This window comes from Cyprinus carpio, chromosome B18 (genome assembly GCF_018340385.1).
Source record: "Cyprinus carpio isolate SPL01 chromosome B18, ASM1834038v1, whole genome shotgun sequence".
Taxonomy (NCBI): domain Eukaryota; kingdom Metazoa; phylum Chordata; class Actinopteri; order Cypriniformes; family Cyprinidae; genus Cyprinus; species Cyprinus carpio.
The window spans coordinates 19,748,613-19,771,444 of record NC_056614.1 but is presented as its reverse complement, the minus strand read 5'-3'; the positions used below and the strand labels follow the sequence as shown (position 1 = coordinate 19,771,444).

Sequence of the window (22,832 nt, the reverse complement as noted above, 5' to 3'; positions counted from 1 at the left end):
TATATATATATATATATATATATATATATATATATATATATATACATATACATATATACACACACACACACACACACACACACACAAATGTGAATGTATTCTAATCCCATTGACTTTATTTTTTTTTGGTCCAATATATTGCTCAGAATTTTATCAATGGAAATGAAAGACTAAAGCACTACTAGCATTTGTCATCATGTAACACCCTATTTATTAAACAATATAAAAAAGAGACACTAATTGAGTTTTTGTATTATTTTAGATCGGAATTTTGAGCTTTTTGTACTGGTTAGGACATAATGGAGAAAAATTGTCAAAAGATCTGTTATACGTTTATACTCCGAGCTGTGCATTTCTCTTGCAAGTACATCTACCACTTAGCAGACAGGCATCATGTTGTTAAGCATTATAGGTTTTATCTATTTCTTTTAAAATATCTTAATTTGTTATTTAATTGCTTTTCACTAATAGCCAAAGCAATGAAATCAATGTGAAAAAATTTGAAACATTAATGCTGCTGAACTATCTGTCTTCAGCTACTGAGGTTGAGGGGATTGAATAGAAAATAGGCATAATAAAATAAATTGTATGAGCAAATACATTAATGTACATATTTATATGTTTTGTCTGAGCAGAATGTGTTTGTTTGTTGCTCAAGATCTGTAATGTGAATGTAGCCTGAATCTCTTTGTTTGAAAGACAGCGGCCATGTTTTAATTAATTAAATAAATATTAATAAAATTATACAAAACCTTCCCAAGTTCTTTATACCCGATCATTAGGATTGGATAATGCACATGGGCATGGTTTGAAAGTGCACGGCATGTGAATTTTCTAACAATAAAGACATATGTAACCCTTTTGGGTGTGTTTTTCTTTTATTTTCTTAAATCTTCCATGCTTTTTAATACCTTTTAATCGATTGGTTAAAATTCGAAGGGCGGGGAAATCGCTGGGAGTAGCGATTGCTCAGAGGGAGGTCAAGTTCCCTGATGGGCAGATGGCTGGATTGTTCCGAAAGTTTCTGGGCCGAAGGAGAAAACATGCCACTCTGAATCAGGAGGCTTAACCTATGTCCTAGAATACCCTCTGTGTGGATGACGATCACTCTAATGGCTTCACTGTGTGACTTTGTCTATGGGCAGCCTTTTAAATCTCTTCCAGTCCACTTGTCTTGTCCCTCTACATAAATGCCCCAATTCCTGTCTGTGTTTTGGAGCTGGCACCCAAAATAACCTATGACAAGCCTTGGGGTTAAACACCAAAACACAGCAAGAGTGGTTAGGGAAAGTTTGCAAACCCTGATCTGTATGCATTTAATTTGATCTGTAGAAATGGACAATTAAATAGTGTAAAATTGCATATAAAAGCCACTTGGTTGCACATCATAACCTAATCAGTCTCACTTTTTGTGAGATTTTGCATCCCTGACCGTTTCTCTCTTTAACTGTGTTTGTAAAATTAAAGCGAATTCACCCAAAAATGAAAACCTCATTAACTCAACCTCATGTCGTTCAAAATATCAGTTTTTGTGTTCCACTGAAGAAAAACAAATGTGGTTTGGAATTACATGAGAGTGAATAAATAATGACAGTTTGAAAATATTGATGAGAAACAATGGCTTTCTGGCACTCAAAGTGTACCGTCTCACGAAAAGGGACATCATTGGTTGCCAAAGTGGATACTTTGTTTTCCGTTGTTTTCAATTTTTCAATTCCCAAACTATTTTTGAAATAAGGACTCCAAGCCAGATTTTAATGAAATCCAGGCGACTGAAGTCATATCACACCCTAGGCTTTGTGGCTCAGGTCACGTTGTTTGCTACTTCAAAGAGGCCAGGAGTCTGGGAGATTTTCTCTTTTTTTATTATTTTAATTTCCTCAGACACGCAATATAAATGCGCCCATGAATTGTTTTCACTCAGACAAGAACTAAACGGAGTAACAGAGACTATGTTTCTGTGGTGTGAACAGAATTGTTGGTATGTACTTCAGATTTAAAGGGATAGTTTACCCACCCTTACATCATTCCCAGCCTATAAGGTTTTCCTTCTTCAAGAATGATTTTCTTTTTTGTTCCACAGAAGAATGTAAGTCATACATGTTTGGAATGACGTGAAGGTGAAAAAATTTCAATTTTAAGCAAACTATCTCTTTAATAAGCCTATGCAAAGCAAAACCACAGCCTTCTCACCTCCTTTTCTTTCTTCACTGAATCCAGATTCTTTTAATAGCAAATTTACATTCATATCGCTAAAGCGTTTATGCAAATATCATGATAACAGCAAACAAAGTCCTTCAGTTTGAAGGCCAGCAATTTCTAAACCCCTTGCCCCCTTCACACGCTTATTATGGGCCACACGGCTGGGAATAATTGGAGCCGTGGAAGCAACAGCCAGATAAGTTTTGAGTGAACGAGGGCAGGGAGTCACGCTACAGGGATGCAAGTGTGCCAACAACCTGCCATGTTTTTTCACTTTCTCTAACCGCGGAAAAGACCAAGTTTGTTTTTACATCCGTTCTCACACGTGTCTCTCTTCTTCAATGTCAAGCTTACATATCTGGGGCTGCGTTTACGCTCCGCTGCACTCCAAAGCATCTGTGCCATTCCACTGCTTATTATATCGATATGTTTTGAGCACAATGAGTATTTCAAGACTATGACTGTACTATGACAAAGCTGGGGTTACAGAAATGTTTTGTTGACATGCAATTAAACAATACACGCATACTAACAGGATAAAGTGAATACAGAGGAAAATCCGATGGGCCTTGCTTACAGACTGCCCTCCAAGATAACAGTTTTTAGATCGGCGGGACAGCTCACGGGGAAGACGGTGTGAGACGTGTTGCGGCGCTCTATCAGCGTAGCCATGGCTTCCCCTAAATCCAAGTGGTTCAGGTATCCAGGGGCCATTCGGTCTGGGGCCGCCACACCCGTATTGATTTTCACCTGTGGGAAAATATGTTAAAGAAAGGCATCACAGAGGAACAAATATGAAGAAATACTTTCATGACATTTAATTAGGCACTTCTACAGTGAATGTACATGTCATGGCCGGAATATAACCCCATGAGCTTGTTGAGGAGAGTTTGCTGAGACACACCTGGTTGAGTTTGCATGGCACCTCTGGATACTCCTCACGCAGAACCTGACAGAACGCCAGAGCGCTGGCTGCCCCTACAGTCAGGAACCCTGTGCCCGGCATGAGCAACTTCTCTCCAGCACCTCCTGGATAACACAGAACACATCTGGATAAGCAGGGGGAATCATTTACTTTTTGTTGCCACATCTGCCTGCATTATGGTCAGTAGATTGAGAAAATACACTGGCCATTAAATTCTAATTCCATTTTTAAATGTTTTTGCCATCTAAGTCTGGTTCTTATAGAAATCTCTCTCTCTGAAAATATATGTATATTCATATCTATATGCATATGTATATGTGACCCTGGAGCACAAAACCAGTCTCAAGTCACACGGGTATATTTAAAACAATATCCAACAATACATTGTATGGGTCAAAATCACCGATTTTTCTTTTATGCCAAAAATCATTAGGATATTAAGTAAAGATATTTTGTAAATTTCCTACCATAAATATATCAAATCTTAATTTTTGATTAGTAATATGCGTTGCTTTTTTACTTTTCTGGACAACTTTAAAAGTGATTTTCTCAATATTTGGAATTTCCTTTTTCTTTTTCTTTTTCTTTTTTTGCACCCTCAGATTCCAGATTTTCAAATAGTTGTATCTCAGCCAAATATTGTCCTATCCTAACAAACCATGCATCAATGGAAAGCTTATTTATTCAGATGTCATATAATGTATAAATCTCAATTTAAAAAAACTAACCCCTATGAATGGTTTTGTGGTCCAGGGTCACATATGTATGTTCCATTTTCTTCTATTTATTTCCACAGGTCTTAACCCAACAAACCCTTTTCTACTCAATAAAATAAAAATGTAAATTGGAAAGGTTCCATCATAGAAAATAAATGTTCTTCAGGTTCCAAAAGTCTTACTCTTTCTTTCGTTATTTTTTTTTAATTTATTTTATTTATTTGTAGTGATGGCAAACAGCTCTCAAAAGAAACTTAGTTTAAAGATCATTTTAATAACATGACTAAACTTTTTCCACTATAACAAACCTGTTTTGCGATAGAAGGGTTCCATGGATGGTAAATGTTCTTCATGGAACCATAAAGAACCTTTATTTTTAAGAGTATATGCATTGTTGCCGTTCCTAAAAATGTAACCACCTATCTAAGCATTGATTTTGTTTTATTGATTTGTGTTTTGAATTTGCTGAGTGATGAATGAGTAGATTTTTTAATGCTCATTTATATGCACTCATAATTATTTTCCACATATACCTAACGTTAACCAAATATATGTTTTGGAGGGCAGATAATGATGTACCTGTGATGAATGTGTAGGTGCAGTTAGGATCATCTCTCACCAGGGGAAAGAACGCTTTCCAAGACACAAAGGTGCTGAAAAGCAGAGTCTCAATAACCTGTTGATCAGAGACAAAGAGGTTTGAGCTATCAAGTGATCAGGGATCATTTGGAGAAGCAGACCCAAGGATGAAAGCTGCGTTATAACGCAAAATGGGGATGGTGAAATGTTGTGTGTCATATAATCAAGTATAAGGAATTGCTGAAAGGGATCAATATTAAGACTGATATTGTAGAGGGCTTGCAAGGGTAAAAGCTGCTCTCTCACCCAGTGCAGCTCTTTGAGGGGCTGGCTGTGAGGTGGACCTCCCTGCCACCAGCTGAAGCCCAGAGAGGACACCACATCTGTGATCTTACCCACAGACTTGAGCAAGGCCTGTTTCACCTCCTCTACTCCTTCTTCTGAGCCTGATAGATAAGCAGAGTATTTCATCAGTCACAATCAATCCAAAATCAATGAGACCTCAAAATGTCTAGAGTTGCAAAGATAAAAAAAAAAAAAAAAACATGCAAAAGATACTTACCAACATTCCCCACTAGAGTGGTCAGGTTACATTTTGTGCTAGGTGAAACAAAGCCCTTGAGTTTTTCCAACTTGCTGCTGTCTCTGGAGACCACCGCAACCTTGAAACCTAAATATGTTTTTGCATAGTTACCACACATGCAATGCAGAACTTTCGAAAAATACATTTATGCAAAGAAATTGATTTTTTCATTTAAAGAAAGAACATGTTTAATCCATTTAGAATTAAATTACGGAATCAAAAATAAGATCTGGATTTAAACTAAAAACATCTAATAGTGGTGGATACATAATAGTTTTCCTAATCATAACTGCACTGAATCTAATTTTAAACTTACAAATAAAATTTTAAGCAATAGGTTTAGAAAAATCAGAGCTGGGCAGTTGAGGTCATTAAATCACAATGCTTAATAAAAACAAAAATAAAAAAAAAAAGAAAAAAACAAATAATAGCCTAATAATAATAATAATGAATAGTTACTGTTGTAATGAATAGTTAATTATAATAATTATAAATAATATTTCAGATTTTTTAAAATAAAGATAATGCTATATATATATATATATATATATATATATATATATATATATATATATATATATATATATATATATATATATAATGGTGTAAATAGTTAATATGCTCTTACCTCTGTCCAGGAGAGCTTTCACTATCCCGGAGCCGACAGTTCCTGCTCCACCGAGCGCTAAAACGACCCTGTCCCCGTTTGACATCGCGCTCACAAACCGCTGCAGCAGTGCACACGTCTGAGATTGATTATGCTTTATGGGCTTCATGTCTCCTGCTGCTCAAGATCTTTAAATCGAACCGCAGCAAGAACGCCCCGCCCCTTTCAGAATGACACGCCCCTCTAATTATGCATTCCTTTTTCTGTATCACGAATATATTACAGTTTCAAAGAAACTATTTTAGAAGAAAATTATTAATGTTGAACTGAAAAAAAAAATCCTCATACTTTAATAAATAACAGTAATATCATCTTGCCAGTTGAAATAGTTCTAATAATTAAGTTTGATACCAGGGTCAGAACTGATATTACCAACAGTTTCTATCATATATTACAGCGCCCTCTTGTGAACTATCACTAGCACATACACTAAATTGAGTAATCATTGCAAACTGCACATTGACAGTGGTATAAACTACGAATAATTTTGTATAAATTATTTTATATACAAAATCTCTGTTTATTAGACTTGGAATAAGAAATAGTGATCTCAAGATTGATATGTAATAATTTTCATATATATTTCATACCATTTTTTTTACTGATTTTATTTCATTACTTTTTATTTGATTTATTTTCATCTTGTTATATTTACTTATTTCATTTTTATCTACTTGTTAGTTTATAAAGTTTGACGACATTGCAACCCTAAAAATCTTCACGTGAGCCGAATACGGAAGTGATGTCAAAAAAGTTTCTCTCTTGACTGGGAAACACCGACGTTTTTCAAAGCAGTTTGTGTTGGACGTTAAACGTTGATCAGGTAACAAATATCGTCTGTTTAGTTAATTCGTTACAGTCTAAACTGAACGGCGTAAGTGTGTCAAGAGCTCTGTTGATTTAAATTTAATGAGTTGGGAAAAATTCTAGGTGGCGGTGGTTTTGTTTGGGAAAGGCACAAGATACACAGTCTTTAAACATTTAGCGTAGTTTATGCTATTTATTGTTCAACATTGTGCTGTACGTTAAATATTAATTTAAAAATCTATATTTAATAACTACAGAATTCTTTAAAACGGTGGTTTTAGATAATCGGACGGAACTGTGCTTTCGATCTTGGAAGATCACTTTCACTTTCTTGATTTATAAGTCCGTTAGCATTATAGATGGTTTTTAATAGTATAATTTCCACATATATTCAATTACTAGTCAGATTGAATTGAATTTGATATGAATATATCATCTCTAGACATTGTTTTTAGTTCCCGTTTACGTTAATGACGTAATGCAAAATAGACTCTTGCTTGTTTATGTATATCCCTTGTAAGTGATTGTCATGTTTAATGATTATAATTTGGTTGTCAATAAATAAACGCATGATATTGTTTCTTCTAGGATGAATTCTGCTCATAAAAAGACAGCGGATGGTCTCATAAACAGGTACCAGACTAACTTGGAGAGACGACTTGAGAAGGGGGATCGAAGTCTGGTATGCAGGGATGAGGATTTTTGTAAGGAAGTTGAGACGCTCCTTCACAATGGCAATGCCCAGAAGATGCACAGTCTACATAGATTAGATTCTCTGGCAGTGATGGAAAAATCTCTCCATGCATTTCCCTCTAAAACTGGCCAAATGAGGCTTGAGAATCTTTCCAAGGCCTTTGAAGTGTTGGAGCTTGCGGCATTAAACCTCTACATCTACCCCTGGAGAAGAGAGTACAGACTGGTGAAGGTATGTGGAAATACCGGTGCTCCACCTACAGATGTCTATTTGTTTATATGACATTTTGTTTGTTTTCACTACCTTAAAATAGTCTCTTTCTCCTCACCAGATGTTTTCAGGTATGTTCACCCATTTGATCAAACCTACACTGACACTTCAGCAGGCTAAAGAGCTGTTTGGTTTGCTTGGATACCAAGCTTCAAGTCCTAATGAAGAAGAAGAGTTGGCGCTGAACTCCAAACTAGTTCCTGCTGATGTTTTACTCAGTCTTGCATGTGGTTTCTTCACTGCTCGGATGGAATGCCAGCTGCTACTTTCGGCCTTGGGCTCTGTGGACAGAGGTGTGGAGTGGGTTCTACAGCTAGTCAAGGAGAGGCAGGCAGGCCACAGTCTTCAGATAGCATTAGAGAACACCAAGAGAAAGTCAGATGCTGCCAGTGTTTCAGACGCCATCCTGACTGGTGACGTGGACGCTGAGCTGGATCTGTACACAGAGCAGGCAGATGCTTCTCACATGATGTCCATTTCTGATTCGCCACCTGACTCTTCTTATATGCAACCAAAAGAGAAGCCTTTAAGCAAGATTTTACAGAGAGAGCCCTCACAGTCAAACATGGGGAATAATGAGGATGCAAGGCAGGGAAACTCACTCATCAATCCAGGTCCAGTGGAAAGCTTTGCTGAAGATCAAATTGAAGATGATGCCCAGAGACAAGCAGCAGCAAAATTGTTGTGCAAGTGTATCACTCCAGATAAGTTATTTATTTACGAGTGTGAGAATTGCAAAGACATGCACAGTTCATCGTGTTCTCGTTATGGAGAGTGCAGAAGGAAAGAACATACTTTAGCACTATGCTCAGACAAAGCTGAAGAGCTTTATTCAACACAAGACCAGATTAGATTGGCCAAGGAAAAATCAAAAGATTCCCTGAAAACACATTTTTGTATGGTTGGTTCTACTTCTGATTCATTTTTGGTGTGCCATGAGTGCCAGTTGATCCATGACCACAACTGTAATATTATACAAATGTGCAATTTAAAACACAACGTGCAACCAACAGGAAAATTACAACTCCCTCAAGGAGAAAAAGTGAACGCCCAAAAGAGGCACAAATGTCTTTCTGCTACACATCATAAGCAGTACTCTCAGGAAACGGGTGATTCAGAAAGACCAATACCATATCACGATTACTGCTGGAATAGTGACCAATTTTTTCCTGAAACTTTATGCCTTACTTGTAAAGTCTTTCATTTCTCTGGGTGTCCTGAACAACGACACTGCTCTCTAAAACACAACTTAAAAAATGTTAAAACATCCTGTGTCTCTTGCTTAAGTAGGGACCTTAGCAACTTGCAGGTATGCAGGTATTGTGGTGATGTGTATTGCACTCTCTGTTGCTATAAATATACCATGATGTGTAGGTGTGGAAACCCTTTCCTCAGAGCTTCTTCCTCTGTTTAGAAACAACTGTCAGCGTTGACCATGTCTTGTTGAAAACACTGTTAATCTCCAAATTAAGCCTATTATTTTGCTAATTGCACAATAAGCCTGAAATACTGGGTAATAGAAACATGATCTGATTTTTGATATTAGCAATGTCTTTATATGATATTAAGAGCCAAATATTACAAGAAAGTAACAAATTTCACTGTAGAGTTGACTGTCTCTTACTAATCTATATGTCATACAGTAACATGGCTTGTAACTGTTATTGGTGAGATTGTGTAATTGCCACTCCACATGTATTCAGTTATTGGTATGATGTGTTCTGGAAAATTATGGCTTTCGGTCTTAGCAACAACTCCAGCCAATCACTGTGGTTTAGAGTGATATACTGCCATATAATTATTAAATATAATGTACATGTCTGATATTAGGATTGTTTAAAGGAATTCATATAAAAAATAAAAGATCTAAATGAGAACCCTGCTTGTGCTCAATTCAAATTAAATTCTAAATATTTCTATTACACATATGTACTCTCATATTTATGTCCTTCTAAACTGCCTAAAATGTCCAGGTTTTGGCTTTCTTCTCCTATTGATGTGCTCTTTACAGTACATATGTACATGTATTTGCATTACTTTGTTCTCTGTAGATCCCACCTTCTTGCGTGCCATGATTGATCGATTATGTAAAATGCCTGCACACAAATGGTCGGAATACTTTTCATTAATTACCATCATAAAGTATGAAAACAATAGGAAAACAAAGCCAAAACCTAGACAGTTTAAACAATTTAGAAACAGTTTAGAAATAAAAGGACATACAGTCGCCCTATATTACAAAAAGTGTCCTACTATTGCAGATGCTGTTGTTGTTATTTCCATGTGCTATCTGCAAAGGCAAAGTCTAATCTAAATTACTTGTAAACTCCCAATGTGAAAAATCATTTCTGGGTGTGATATGTGATTAAATGCTTGTTTTAGATAACACAGGAGTGACAAGAACATCTATTTTCTCTGAATTCAAAAGGTAAGGTTGCAGTGAAGTTCCCAAGGCTTTATTCATTATACTCTTCCCATTTTACATTGATGAAGGTTTTACTGTCCATGCGATCGATATATAACACTCCATTAAGGTGATCCATTTCATGCTGCAGTATTCTGGCTGGCCATCCACTCGCTTGCCAACTGACAGGCTCCGCCTTCTCATTAAGACCTTTGCAAAGAAAAAAAACATCTGTTTTGGTTTGATACATTAAGAACATCAGGAAGTAAATCCACGAGGGGTTTTAAGTCAAGGTATGGGTTACTTAATACATGTTTTGTTTTTTTTGGGATGGCATTTTATTGCACTTTTACCTGAGACTTCCACAGACACGTAGCGTGGAACAGATGCTGAAAACCCGCAGATGCTTTCACAGGCCTCTTGGAAGATGACAGTGCGTCCATCTAGTACACGTAACTGTGGGTTTACAAAAATCATAAGAGGCACTGCCACCAGACCCCGAGCTTCAATGGAAGTGACTGAGCTGTCCTCCAGCATTTTCTTTGGATACTCCAAGGCTAGTATTTGTAGAGGAACACCAATCTGGGGTGCGCTCAGGCCGACACACTCAAGCTTCCTCATCACCTTGACTAGGTTCTTTATGACCTTCTGCACTTCTGGGCCCTGAATGGCTCTGGGTTCCACCGCCGCAGCCTGTGAACGTAACACAGGATCTCCAACCTGACACACATGATTGTATGGAGGAGCTGGTGCTCCTTTGACTTTCCTTTTCATGTACTGTAAGTAGGAGCGCATCTTGATGTTGGTAGAATGAGTGCGTGGGGATGCGGTACATGTGAAAGGTGACCAGTGCAAAAGAATCCTAACTGGTTTTGAAAGTACATAATTTGTCTGACTTTTTAAGACACAATGTGAAAATGTCCTGCAGTGCCTGAACATGACTGATTGCAAAGCTTCTCTCGTCACCTGGGGGAAAAAATGTCAACAAATACAAAATAATTAATAATGCAATAAACATGCATGCCAACTAGTTAATAAGTCAAGTTTTATTTTGACTGATTAAGCTGAATGCACATTTAAATTTACAAATACATTAATAAGCAGGAATGCATTTTTAAAAAGTAGCTATACTAAATGGGAGTGAAATAAATTATCAATGTTAGCTCTAATTAATTTTTTTCCAATGACATGACAAAACAATGACTTCAACAAACAAAAAAAGGACTCAGTCAATTTTATGAGCAAGTCTCAGTACTCACCGGCACTTTAATAATTCCTTATGTTAATAAATAATATTAAAATCACACGAAAAAAATCTCTAAAAACATATAAAAACATCAAAATGAGAACACACAACACCCCAAAAAACTACACACACCCACAACACATTTTCTCTTTTTCTTCAAAATAAAAGTATCCGGATGAAAATAAAACTGCGGAATTATTTCATTATAATGGGGTTTATTATAAAGCAGCTGAGATGAGACACCTAGATCATTCATATCTTGAAACGGTTCAAACTGAAACAACACTGACAAAAAATTAATCGAAGTCTTTTATTTTAGTGACATTTTTCCTCAACATTTACAACTTCCTGTTTCGTTGTAAGTCACGTGTTGTACCAACGATACAAATTTTCAAACAAACAAAAAAAGCAAACTACACAACCTATATAAATGCATTAATCAACGACCTACATTTTCGATCAAACAAATATTGCCGTTAACAGAACCTTTTATGGATACTATATTAATTTTTTTTTCTTCATAAGTAATTTACTCATGTTGCATTATTGGCAGGAGGATAACAGTAGGCGTTCTCTTATTTATACAATTCTATGCTGACAGTTATTTTTAGTCCATGTATGGTTTAGGAAATGTAATTTCTCTTAAAATTTGTATTTGTTGTTCATAAATGAAAGTGAAATTAAACAGGAGGCAATCACGTGTTTGCATCGTTGTAGTAGGGAGCGAGACATCCAGAGTACGTACTACATCCGTGATTAGATGAACATGGCGCAGGGGAAACAGGCCATCGGTGGACTGTAAACAAGAGGAAATTTTGGGATAGGATTGACATAGTACCATGCACGTGTGAAATGGTCTCAAAATCGATATACTGGACCACTTGTTCTGCTTCATTGATGACTACGAGGCGACAGATTGAGTGCAACACATCCAATTGCATTCATAAACATTTCTATAGGACTTCAAACCCCTGAGCATTCAGTGTTTTGGATATTTAAACAACAAATCCTTGTTTTATTGTGGATGGCATACTTGCACGACCAAATGGCTGCAACTGGAAAAGTCAAACTTAGTAAAGATATGCCCCAAGGCGTTGAGAGGTTAAAAGAGGAGCACAGAAAGGTCAGGAGTAACGATTATTTCATATCCCACCAATGCATTCCCGCAGATATCAAAGCTTAAAGTCCATGCACGTGATCAATCATCAGCATCGATTCATTAGTCGTATGTTTATGTTTTTGCAGGATAGTCCTAGTATAGGGCTTGGGCGTCGTGACGTCATTACTTGGGGTGGCCGCCATGCTGATGGCCTCCTTTACTGCTACTCGGACTACTGCGCAGTGTTTAGACATACTCCCTCTCAGCCGTGTGTCTTAATTTGATTAATTAAAAATCTATTTCAACCATGGTAAACCGTTGCTGTATTGTGGGGTGTAATAGCGCAACACATAATCGCCCTTTGAAAAAAAATGGATTAACTTGCCACTGCTTTCCTGCTTGGAGGCGCGACCACGGAGACCAAGTGAGGTATAATATCTGAAATTAATTTATATAGCTTAAGTAAACACTGAAAATAAGGGTAATTTCCTGGGCTACTCATCCAAAAAAAACCGGAAAATTTCTACATTCATCTTTCTGTTGCTGTCCCTCTGCTGACAGCAAAAATTCGTACTACAAAACTGCTGCATTAACTAAGCGAGATTGTGAAGCTATGTCTAACGTGACTTTGCTTACATTGGTGTGAAATCCTGCTCTCACAACAACCACGCTGTTATCTTAAAAAGGCCAATATCACGCTAAGGTTGCTTTCAAGTAACGTTAAGCAAAACGATGGTTTAAAAATATCTGTTTTGCTGGAAGGGCAACTGTGTAGCAACAGGACAACAGCCCGATGGAAGGGCTAACGGGATATTTTACAGGAAAATACTACAACGGGAAAACAGCGGGAAAAGAGCTCAAATACATGAGAACCCCGGAAAAAAACGGGAGGGTTGACAGCTACTAACTAAACTTTTGAAACACATAAGTTAGTTAAAAGTACATGTGAATGGTTGTTAGCACTAACGGTAACTAAACTAGCAACTAGGCGGAGTGCAGTTTACCTTTGTCCGGATTACTGTATACTGTTTGCCGGCTTTATGATCTGCAGCTCCTTAACCCATCCATTTGTGAACTGCACATGAGACTCCAATGACTTGTAGCTTCGGAACTGTTCTGAAGTGTAGGCGCTCACAAAACAAACAAGGTAGCCGAAGATATCTGTAATGCAAAAGTGCGGCAGCAACTCGTCGTCGGTGCTCCACTCTTTGTTGGGATTTTCATATAGATCCAAACCGTTAATAGTGCCGATTTTGTCCACATACCGATCCCTGGCATCCCTACTTAGCGTATCCCTGTAAATCCCACAACCTTTTCGCGATTTTAACATATTTTTATCTTTCTCCCAACTCTGTTTCTTCTCGTTCGACTTGCTGTATGTTTACATTCACGACGCCATCAACATGGCCGCCACGTCCCAGAATGCAACGCGGCGCCCAAGCCCTATTACGCGTTTCGTTTTCTGGAAAGTTCTTTGTGTATCACGTGTTGCTGTTGACTTAGCTGGTTGCAAACAGTTATTTTGCTTTGGTGTATGTGTGTTTCTTATACTTTGCAATAAAATGCACGTACATATTTATAAGCAATGTATTATAACAGTAAATTATTCATGTAAGGCTAGAAAACAATCTTTGTTCCAGCACATGTTTTCCACGCTGCCAAAATGCACACTAGCAAAAGCTTACAGTACTGTTGTTACAGTAGGTAGTTTACATGCTGTGAAACGACTCCATGTGAAGGTAAGGGTTAACTGACCTATTTATATTTGCATGGTATTTTGAGTGATATGAGTAGGTGAAAGGCAAACAAACAGCTTTTACCTATGTGTTGGCATTGGAGGATAAACCTCAGCTGGTCACATATGAAAGCTACATTTGTGCTGCTTCAATTAAAATCAACAAGACTGGAAGATTTTTATTTAGAAGATCTGGGAAGTTCTGTGTTGCACTGCCCTCAGCAACACGTCTTTTCGTAGAGAGAGAGAGGGAAAAAAACAATGCAAGTCTGCTCATGCTGTTAGACATGCTTTATATTGTTTTATTGGTGAGTGAATCTCTTAAAGGACATATACTGTTGCACCTCAATATGAAAGAAATTCTATTTCTATATTTAGTTATTTTGTATATATATAAAAAATCAGTTTTAGTAGCATTAAGATGAATTACAAGTACATTAACCTTAAAATGTTTGTTGTCATATTGCCAAAATAATTTCCTTCTTATTGCTTAAAAAAATAGATAAAGATAAAGGAATAATTAAAAAAAAAACAAGTTTAAATAATAAACGTTTTTGCAATGTATAATGTACAATATAGGGCAATTATTATAAATTTAATAAGTGCAAGTAATCCTAATGTACCTAAAAAGGGTTTAATTTTGTGCAATAGGACTTATTAACTTAGTCTGCATATTCTTATTGATATAGACATTGCCATAAACATGCATTACAGGGTACCTTGTCTCAATATTTCTTTCATTCTCTCTATAATAGCCAATTCACATTACCAGAATAATACAGATAGTTTAGCAGTGATTTGTCACTGGTTGTCTCTGCCATTTTGGGAATCTCAGCTGTTATGAAATGACAAAATGTGTCTGTTTCCACAACAGGTGGTGAAAGATTGCAGAAGTCAAATAGAGCACTGGTGGGTGTCCTCGTGCAATTTAACATGTCTCGTTTCAGACATGCGAAACGTTATTATCAATGTATCATGTCAGTGTTTCTCAGGCTTGGACTATTCATTGATGCATGTTAGCTTGTCATTGGTTATTTATTGGTTGTTGAAGGTTTAAATTTGGAATGGAAATGCTATTTATACTGTGAATCACTGTATAGATGTTGATGGTTATTACAAGATTTGACAGGCTTTTGTTATATTCCTTTTCCTATTTTCAAAAGATTGTCAGTAGGTAGAACAAAAATAGAACTTGTATGTCAACAAACCAACAATTTCTTTTTAAGCGATTAATTTTTCTCTCTGACTGACAGGAAAAAAGTGGAAAATGACTATGAATCTCTTCAAGACCGCCTCAGGACTTTGCCTGACAAGTTGTCTTATGATATTATGGTATAGTGGCACTTTTCAATTACTGACGCACCCAAATTAATCTTCACACAAACATTTTTTTCTGCCTGAGCAGCAAAATATTAAATTATCATCAGAGTATCATTAACACTGTTTTAGCCTGTTTTAAGACCTGTTTACATCAAGGATGATAACTATAACCATAAAGTTTTAATAATCATTGTTATTCTATGAGAATAGGAAAGTTCACACCACGACCATGACTGTAACGATAGTGACATAGAGGAACAATATCGTTGGAATCACTTTGAGTAATTATTTCTAGATGATAAACAATAAAAACATTAACAGCCAATCAGAGCTTGAGCATTTAAAGCGACAGGCAGCATAATTGCAGTGTGCGCTTTAATGCATGTGTTGATTTGGTACCATTATTGTTATCATTCTTGGTGTGAGCAGGCCTTTACTTGTCAGATTTGACAATGAAGAAAGTGAAAGTGTCACTGTTACTTTAAGCCCTGATTGTTTGGATGTTTTTTTTTAACATGATAGGTACCATTTGGTCCCTTGGCTTTCATGCCGGGAAAGCTAGTTCACACTAATGAGTTAACGGTGCTCCTCGGGGATAACTGGTTTGCAAAGTGTTCTGCCAAACAAGCCGATGCTCTTGTGGAACACAGAAAGAAACGTGAGTTCATTTTTATTCTATTAAGATTTTCCATTGACCAATTTTGAATAATCCATACAGCTTGACCTGATATTTTATTTTTCCAGATGTCAAAAATACGCTAGATGACTTACAGAAAGTGATGAAGAACTTTCAGAACAGAGCCGACTTTACAGATGATCTCGAAAAATTGACTGGTGTAAGTGTCCTAACCATGACCTCGTTACTGTGTGACATTACACTGAGGTTTTCTCCTCTGAAAGAAACAATCATGTCTACTCTTTTTGAACAGGATGCTGGAGATTTTGCAGACATTAGAGAAGAAGTTATAAATGAGGAAGAAGTTACCAAAGGTAATTCTAGTTTTTCAGGTTAACTTGTGTGTTATCAGGTTGTTTTATCTTCTGTTTATCATTTACCCCCTATTGTGGTTTCACAGGAAAACCTCGTCTGGCCCTCAAACCCAACTCTAAACCTAAGCAGGAGTATTTGTTGGAGCTGGAGGAGGACAAGGAGAAGAAAGAAGGTGATGAAGAGAGAACGACGGGGGTGCTGTCAGAGGAGGAGCTGTGGGCTCGACTTGATGAACTAGAACGTCAGGAGGAACTTCAAGATGAGAGATACCGGTAACATATTGCATTTCCACTAAAATATTAAGCAGCACAACTGTTTTTAACATTGGTAATCATAAGAAATGTATCTTGATCACCAAATCAGCATATTAGAATGATTTGTGAAGGATCATGTGACACTCAAGACTGAAGTAACGACTGCTGATAATTCATCTTTAACAAGACAGGAATAAATTACATTTTAAAGTAGAAAACTGTTATTTTCAATTGTAATAATATTTCACACTTTTACTGGTTTACTGTATTTTTAAATCAAGTAAATGCAGCCTAGGTGAGCATAAGATACTTCTTTCAAAAACAGTAAAAAAAAAATTACCAACCTCAAACTCCTCCAGTGTTTAAATTAAGGATTGGTGCATAGCATTAAAATGGAAATCAACACTAGATAACCCAATTATATAATTTTCTTAAAAGAAATGTCCAATAATCTTATCCAGAAATAACAAATTTCACATGGGAATTTATTGATCTAAAAGTGTAGAAAAACCCTGTTTGTCATACCAGATATGCATACATTTCTAGGTAAATTGAAAGTGCAGTTAAACATACAGAAAAAGTAGCTGTTGCACAAAATTTTTAATGGGTCAGTATCACCATAGAGTGCCTTTCAACCCTCACAATACTCAAAAAATTTTGGTTTTAATTTCCCATTTGCTTTGTGTCATGTCATAAATGTTCGACACTCAAGTACTATATAAACTGAGCTCCCACACATTTTATTAGATAATTATGGGCCATTATTCGAAGTATAAACTATAAAATATGTCCACCCTGTCATAGACATATATATTGCTTTTTAATAGATTTTCATTGCAAAATTAAAATGCAATTTATATTTTCTGAAAGGTATGATGTCCCTTTCCTAAACAGCGTTATTTGTTTGCTTTCAAATTACAAGTACATTAAAGATGTATGTAAGCCATGTATTTTTAAAGAAACTTATAGAATTCACACATGTATTTTTTCTTACTTGGAGATAACTGTGATATTTGGATGCAGTTTTATGTTTGCATGTTACTGCCCCTACACCTAGCTATTGAACACACTGGATTATATAGATATGATTTAATTATTATTTGAAATATTATTGTAAAATATCTAGATGACAGGGTGGACGCATAATGCAGAACACACAAAGCATGACAAAATATGACAATGAAACATTTATGCAACTTCTAAAAAAAAAATACGGGGTGGACAACCATTCAAGGGACATGGACAAACTTTTCTTTTTTATTTAATAAAAATATAGTTTTTATTACCAAATGACCAATACACTAAAATTGAGTAATCTCTTATTTAACAAAATATTAATAGGAGAACAAAATTTTTACATTTAATGATTTGACAATATTCTACTAACATTTAATGAGCAGTGCATGGGACATAAGCAAAATAACGCATCCTCTTACACAAAACTCTAGAAAATGTATCTAAAGAACCAAGTAATGCTTTTGTTATGAATATAAAAACTTAGCCTAATATAACACACCCTTTTATAGTAATTTTTATGTTGACAGTGATATTGACCCTAATAGTATGCTTATAGACTTGGTCTATATTTTTCCCCTGCTATACTAGATTGGACAGCACAGACACTAATGGAGAAGACACCACTTCCTCCTCGGAGGAAGAGAAGGAAGCAGATGGTGGCAGCGATGTCCAGGTTAATGGCCATCAGAAGGAAAATGGCTGGGTACCGTCATCTATCACAAGTCAGATGAATGGCACTAATGGCTCGCACCCTGAGGATGAGGAGGAGGAAGATTGTAATGAGGAAGCAAGCAATGGTCTTCCAACTATCTACTTTTCTCACACTGCAGAATTCAAAAAGGTTAGTCGAGTGCTACATAACCCTTTTAGATAATGTTACAAAAGATTTCAAATAAATGCTGCTCTTTTTAAAAAAAAATTATTCATTAAAGAATCCTAAAAAATGTATAGTTTTACACAAAAATATTAAGCAGCGCAACTGTTTTCAACATTAATAATAAGAAATGTTTCTTGGGCAGCAAATCAGTATTGACTGATTTCTGATGGAGCATGTGACACTGAAGACTGGAGTAATGACTGCTGAAAATTCAGTGTTGTTATTAAAGGGATAAATTACATTTTTAAAAATAAACAAGAATAGAATGATTTTAAATTGTAATGATTTTACTGTATTTTTGGTGAAAAAAAAAATTTAAATCAGACTTGGTAAACCTAAGAGGCTTGTTTCAAAAACACACACACACACACAAATTACAGACCCCAGACATTTGAACGGTAGTATATATTAACATGTTATATTTTGCATTGAATTACTTTGTCCTGTCTGTCTTGAAATTAAGTAAAATTTTATTTTTTATTTTATTTTTTGCATAATTCTTTCTTTCCATCTTCCCTTTTCCCTGTGAAGGTCAGGATAAATACAGGCAAGAACACCACTCTAAAATTCAGTGAAAGAAATGAACAAAAGGCGCAAGCCAAGCGAAAAAAGAAAAGTGGCAAAAGCAACGGCCATTCTCCTCATGAAAGTTACAAGATCACAAGCCCAGCAGACATTTATAGGTGACAGCCTAATGGGAGACATCATTCATCTACTTTTATTGATGTTTTACACTGTTTGTTTGTTTTTATCGGTTCAGTTTCAACACAGTGTTTGTTTGTAGGGTATTTGTGGACTTGGTGAATGGAGAGCCAATACCACGCAAGTCCATTTTGAAGTCCCGCAGCCGCGAGAACAGCGTGTGCAGTGACACCAGCGAGAGCAGCACAGCTGACTTCGAAGAGCGCCGTGCTGCTTTTGGACGATCGTGGAGCCATGATGACGCCACACACAGTGATACCAGCGATGGCATTACAGAGGAGGAAAGCCCCACTGGAACGTGCCCCCGCACTAATGGACGCTTTGAGGTACAGAAGACTAACTGCTGTTAGTTAAAGTCAACATGAAATGGAAATTTACCCAGTTCATATTCGTATTGCATGATATTGATCTTATTGTGAATTATGTGTTCAACCCGTAGTGCAGTGTGAATAAAAAAAAACATATTTACTTCAAAAACTGTAAACTTTAATTATTTATATCTTGTGACGGAGAAAGTACTTTATATTAGGTGGCTTTAACTATTGTGCACTTACATTTTAACTTAATCATTTGATACAATGCACTTGTTGTGTACGTACACGTTTTTACATTGTACTTACATTTAAAAAATACCTGCATGTAATTACATCTGTAATTGCATTTATAATTACACTGTTGACCCATACCATCAAACCTGTCCTAAACCTTACCCATATCCCACCTCAATAGCACCAAAATTGTTTTGCAATACAATATGAACATAATAAGTACATTGTACTTATTTTTTTGTTGTAAGTAGTTAAGGCCACCTAATATAAAGCAGGACCGAAAGTATTTTTTATTTCCTTCTCAGTCCAGAATTTGTATTAAATGTAATATATTTTTTTATGTCTTTCTCAGATAACAATATTCTCATTAAATATTTAAATGTTTTTGTGGTTTAGGCTTTTACCGGCACAGTGATTGAAAAGGATCCCCTGCCTTGTTCCATCCCACACCTGACCATCGCTCCTCCTGCCTTACCCACAATCCCTGAGAGAAAGCTGGAGGAGGTGGGCCCCGAAGCTCCTCAGGAGCCACCCAAGAGGATGTCCAAGTTTAAAGCTACACGGTTGCATCAGAAATGAGAGTTCATCTCATCAGCACACAACTTCTGAATTCGGTTTTGTACAACAGTAACACTTATAAACTGACTTTCTAAGTGGCTGTCCTCTTCATCTGTCCTCCATGCTGTACTGTCATCTGTCTTTTTTTTTTTTTTGTGACATGCTGTGCACCCTGGAAATTTTATTTGCTCTATAAGAGTAATTAATAGAGATGATAAATGATTTCCCTGATGTTTGCTTTTTTTAAATGCCAGATGGTTTGTTTAAAGAGATGGTTCACCAGAAAATGAGAACTGTCATCATTTACTTACGTCTCTTCTTGTCTTTTCTTCTGTGCAACACAAAGGAAGTTATTTTGAAGGAAGTCGTTGTTCCACAGAAGAAAGTAATACAGGTTTGGATTGTCATGAGATTAATTAAATAATGACAGAATTTTCTTTTTTGTGTGAGCCACTACCCCTTTAAGTTATGAAGAAGTTGCACATGTTAGTATCTTTTGTGTGTGTAAGTTAATAGGTGAATAATAGTTAAAAATAGAATGGAAAAAATAAAATGCTAAAACAGTAGTGTTAGTGACATCACGACTACTGTCATTATCATGTGGTCTATGATGTGATTTATTATGGAAAATGCTTTATCACAGTTTATTCTCATTTTGTTAATTCATGCCTTATGTGCAACTTTGATATATGGTGGTCATGAAATAGCTGCCAGTTTCTGTTAGCTAAAAAAAATAATAATAATTATCCCTTCTGAACTTTTGTCTCTGACTCTCCCTTATCTCGTTTTGTATCTTGTTTTTGTATTGTTTACAGAGTTTTGGCTTTGTACATTAGCTTTTTTGTGACCTCCAGGAAATGTTAATGTAACTGAAAAGGGGGAAAATTAATTTTGACTGTGCAAGTGTTTTAGCTGGTTATTAGGACATTATTTGATTGGGTTCGGTTCTACACAGGATATAGATGTATGCATTCACTTCTGGGCAGGAAACAAGTCGCGGTAACGCGGTTCTAGTGATGAAGCAATTCCTTTGTCGCCATGGTGTTGTTCATTTAGAACCATTAGAGGGCGCTAAAGCCTTTTACTTTTTCATCTTAAAAAAATCGAATCCAAAACAATGCTCCTGCTGAATCTAGGGCTCCTAATGTGAAGTAAATGTTACGAACAAAATTTTTTAGGCTTGTCGGATTTGGTGTTTTTACATAAACATTTTTTTTAAATGATATAAAACGTAATAAAATAGGTTTATAAAATATTGCGAATTATTTAATAAATTATTTTCAATATAAATTTTGGGCCAACACACATACATACATATATATATACATATATATACATACACACACACACACACACACACATATATGACAGGGTGTCTTTAACTTAATTGTTATATTTTATAGTTGTGTTGAATGATGCGATATGTCACAATAAATCAATAACGGGCAACTATCTACAGTCATTTGCCAGGTTTGCAAAGTGGCATTCAGTAAAATTAGTTCAGCCTTCTTGGAAACAAGTGTGTCAGAATAATCCAAAAACAAGATGACTCAGAGTGCTCCATTATAACGTCTGGCATTTAAAGGCAAGATTTGAGTACTTCTGTGGAGGACTGCCTCCATCAATGCCTTTGTTTGCCCCGGTATCAGTCACTTGTGTTTGACTGCAGACTTATCCATCAGCACATTGACATTTGGATGTGGACAGGTTCTGAGTCAGCAGCTGGGCTGAACGCAGTTTACTCCATTCAATTAATTTCTGTCTAGAAAGACTGAATGATCAACTCAAATAAATTTTTTTCAAGCATGATCTTCATGCTTCAAATGACTAGGAGTTGATTTTTGATGTCATTTACCAGGGCTGCTGTGAATAAGAGATGTTTCACATAGAAACAGCAGGTGTTAAAGAAATAGTACACTGAAAAGATGATACTCTCTCACCATAGACCTTAATCAGGTTAAACACCATATTGATTTTTTAAAGTTACTTTTTAATACAATAGGACAGTAGGTGACAGGAAAGCATTGGGCAGAGAGAGAGGGTAACGGGATCTGCAAAGGGTCACGAGATGGGAATCAAGCTCGGGTTGCCGCGAGCCAATGCTCTATTAAGTCGGTGCACTTAAAGTGTAAGTTCACCCAAAAATTAAAATTATGTCGTGGTTCCAAACCCGTAAGACCTCCGTTCATCTTCGAAACACAAATTAAAAATATTTTTGATGCATCCAGTGATCTCTCTGACCCAAAAAGCAAAGAAAAAAACAACTCTATTCAACAGTTCCTCCACGTCACCCTGGCGCCATTTTGGAGAGTATCCACTAAACATTAATATCCTGATACATTGTTTTCGTTCAGATCAAAGCGCAAAGAATGTAGAAAACGTATCTGCGTGGCGCAGCTGACACAGAGCAGAATACGCTGTTTACATTCAGTGGATACTCTCCAAAATGGCGCCAGGTGACGCGGAGGAGACAAATAGTTTAATAAAGTCATTATTTCTTTTTATTTTGCACACAAAAGTATTCTCATAGCTTCGTAAAATTACGGTTGAATCCCTGATATCACATGGATTATTTTACCGATCTCCTTGCTATGTTTCTGGACCTTGATCGTGGTAGTACCCTTGCGTTCTATGGGAG

The 22,832-nt window shown here is 36.3% G+C and overlaps 4 protein-coding genes across 6 annotated transcripts; 2 read left to right on the top strand and 2 right to left on the bottom strand.

Annotated features, from left to right (window-relative positions):
* Positions 1–744: 744 nt before the first annotated feature.
* On the bottom strand, positions 745–5,792 carry LOC109109533. The gene is made up of 6 exons (XM_042744270.1): positions 5,634–5,792; positions 4,985–5,092; positions 4,729–4,868; positions 4,423–4,519; positions 3,107–3,231; positions 745–2,952 (listed from the first exon to the last, which is right to left on the bottom strand). The coding sequence occupies exons 1-6, from the start codon at positions 5,779–5,781 to the stop codon at positions 2,776–2,778; spliced, it is 795 nt and encodes a 264-aa protein (XP_042600204.1). The 5' UTR covers positions 5,782–5,792; the 3' UTR covers positions 745–2,775.
* A 561-nt stretch (positions 5,793–6,353) lies between these two features.
* On the top strand, positions 6,354–9,320 carry spata2l (spermatogenesis associated 2-like). The gene is made up of 3 exons (XM_019122165.2): positions 6,354–6,495; positions 7,068–7,404; positions 7,505–9,320. The coding sequence occupies exons 2-3, from the start codon at positions 7,069–7,071 to the stop codon at positions 8,855–8,857; spliced, it is 1,689 nt and encodes a 562-aa protein (XP_018977710.2). The 5' UTR covers positions 6,354–6,495; position 7,068; the 3' UTR covers positions 8,858–9,320.
* Positions 9,321–9,464: 144 nt separating this feature from the next.
* pdf (peptide deformylase, mitochondrial) lies at positions 9,465–11,160 on the bottom strand. The gene is made up of 3 exons (XM_042744271.1): positions 11,107–11,160; positions 10,201–10,813; positions 9,465–10,057 (listed from the first exon to the last, which is right to left on the bottom strand). Exons 2-3 carry the CDS (start codon positions 10,784–10,786, stop codon positions 9,900–9,902), a joined length of 744 nt encoding a protein of 247 aa, XP_042600205.1. The 5' UTR covers positions 10,787–10,813; positions 11,107–11,160; the 3' UTR covers positions 9,465–9,899.
* A 363-nt stretch (positions 11,161–11,523) lies between these two features.
* uri1 (URI1 prefoldin like chaperone) lies at positions 11,524–20,951 on the top strand. 3 transcript variants are annotated; one of them, XM_042744266.1, is made up of 12 exons: positions 11,524–12,349; positions 13,637–13,931; positions 14,802–14,836; positions 15,181–15,259; positions 15,770–15,905; positions 15,992–16,083; positions 16,177–16,237; positions 16,324–16,510; positions 18,098–18,350; positions 18,918–19,069; positions 19,171–19,414; positions 20,033–20,951. In XM_042744266.1, the coding sequence occupies exons 1-12, from the start codon at positions 12,249–12,251 to the stop codon at positions 20,213–20,215; spliced, it is 1,818 nt and encodes a 605-aa protein (XP_042600200.1). In that variant the 5' UTR covers positions 11,524–12,248; the 3' UTR covers positions 20,216–20,951. The 3 variants fall into 3 exon arrangements, with proteins under 3 accessions (XP_042600200.1, XP_042600201.1, XP_042600202.1); XM_042744267.1 differs by lacking the exon at positions 13,637–13,931 and having other exon boundaries at positions 11,524–12,216; XM_042744268.1 differs by lacking the exons at positions 11,524–12,349; positions 13,637–13,931 and adding an exon at positions 13,946–14,235.
* The last annotated feature ends 1,881 nt before the right edge of the window (positions 20,952–22,832 follow it).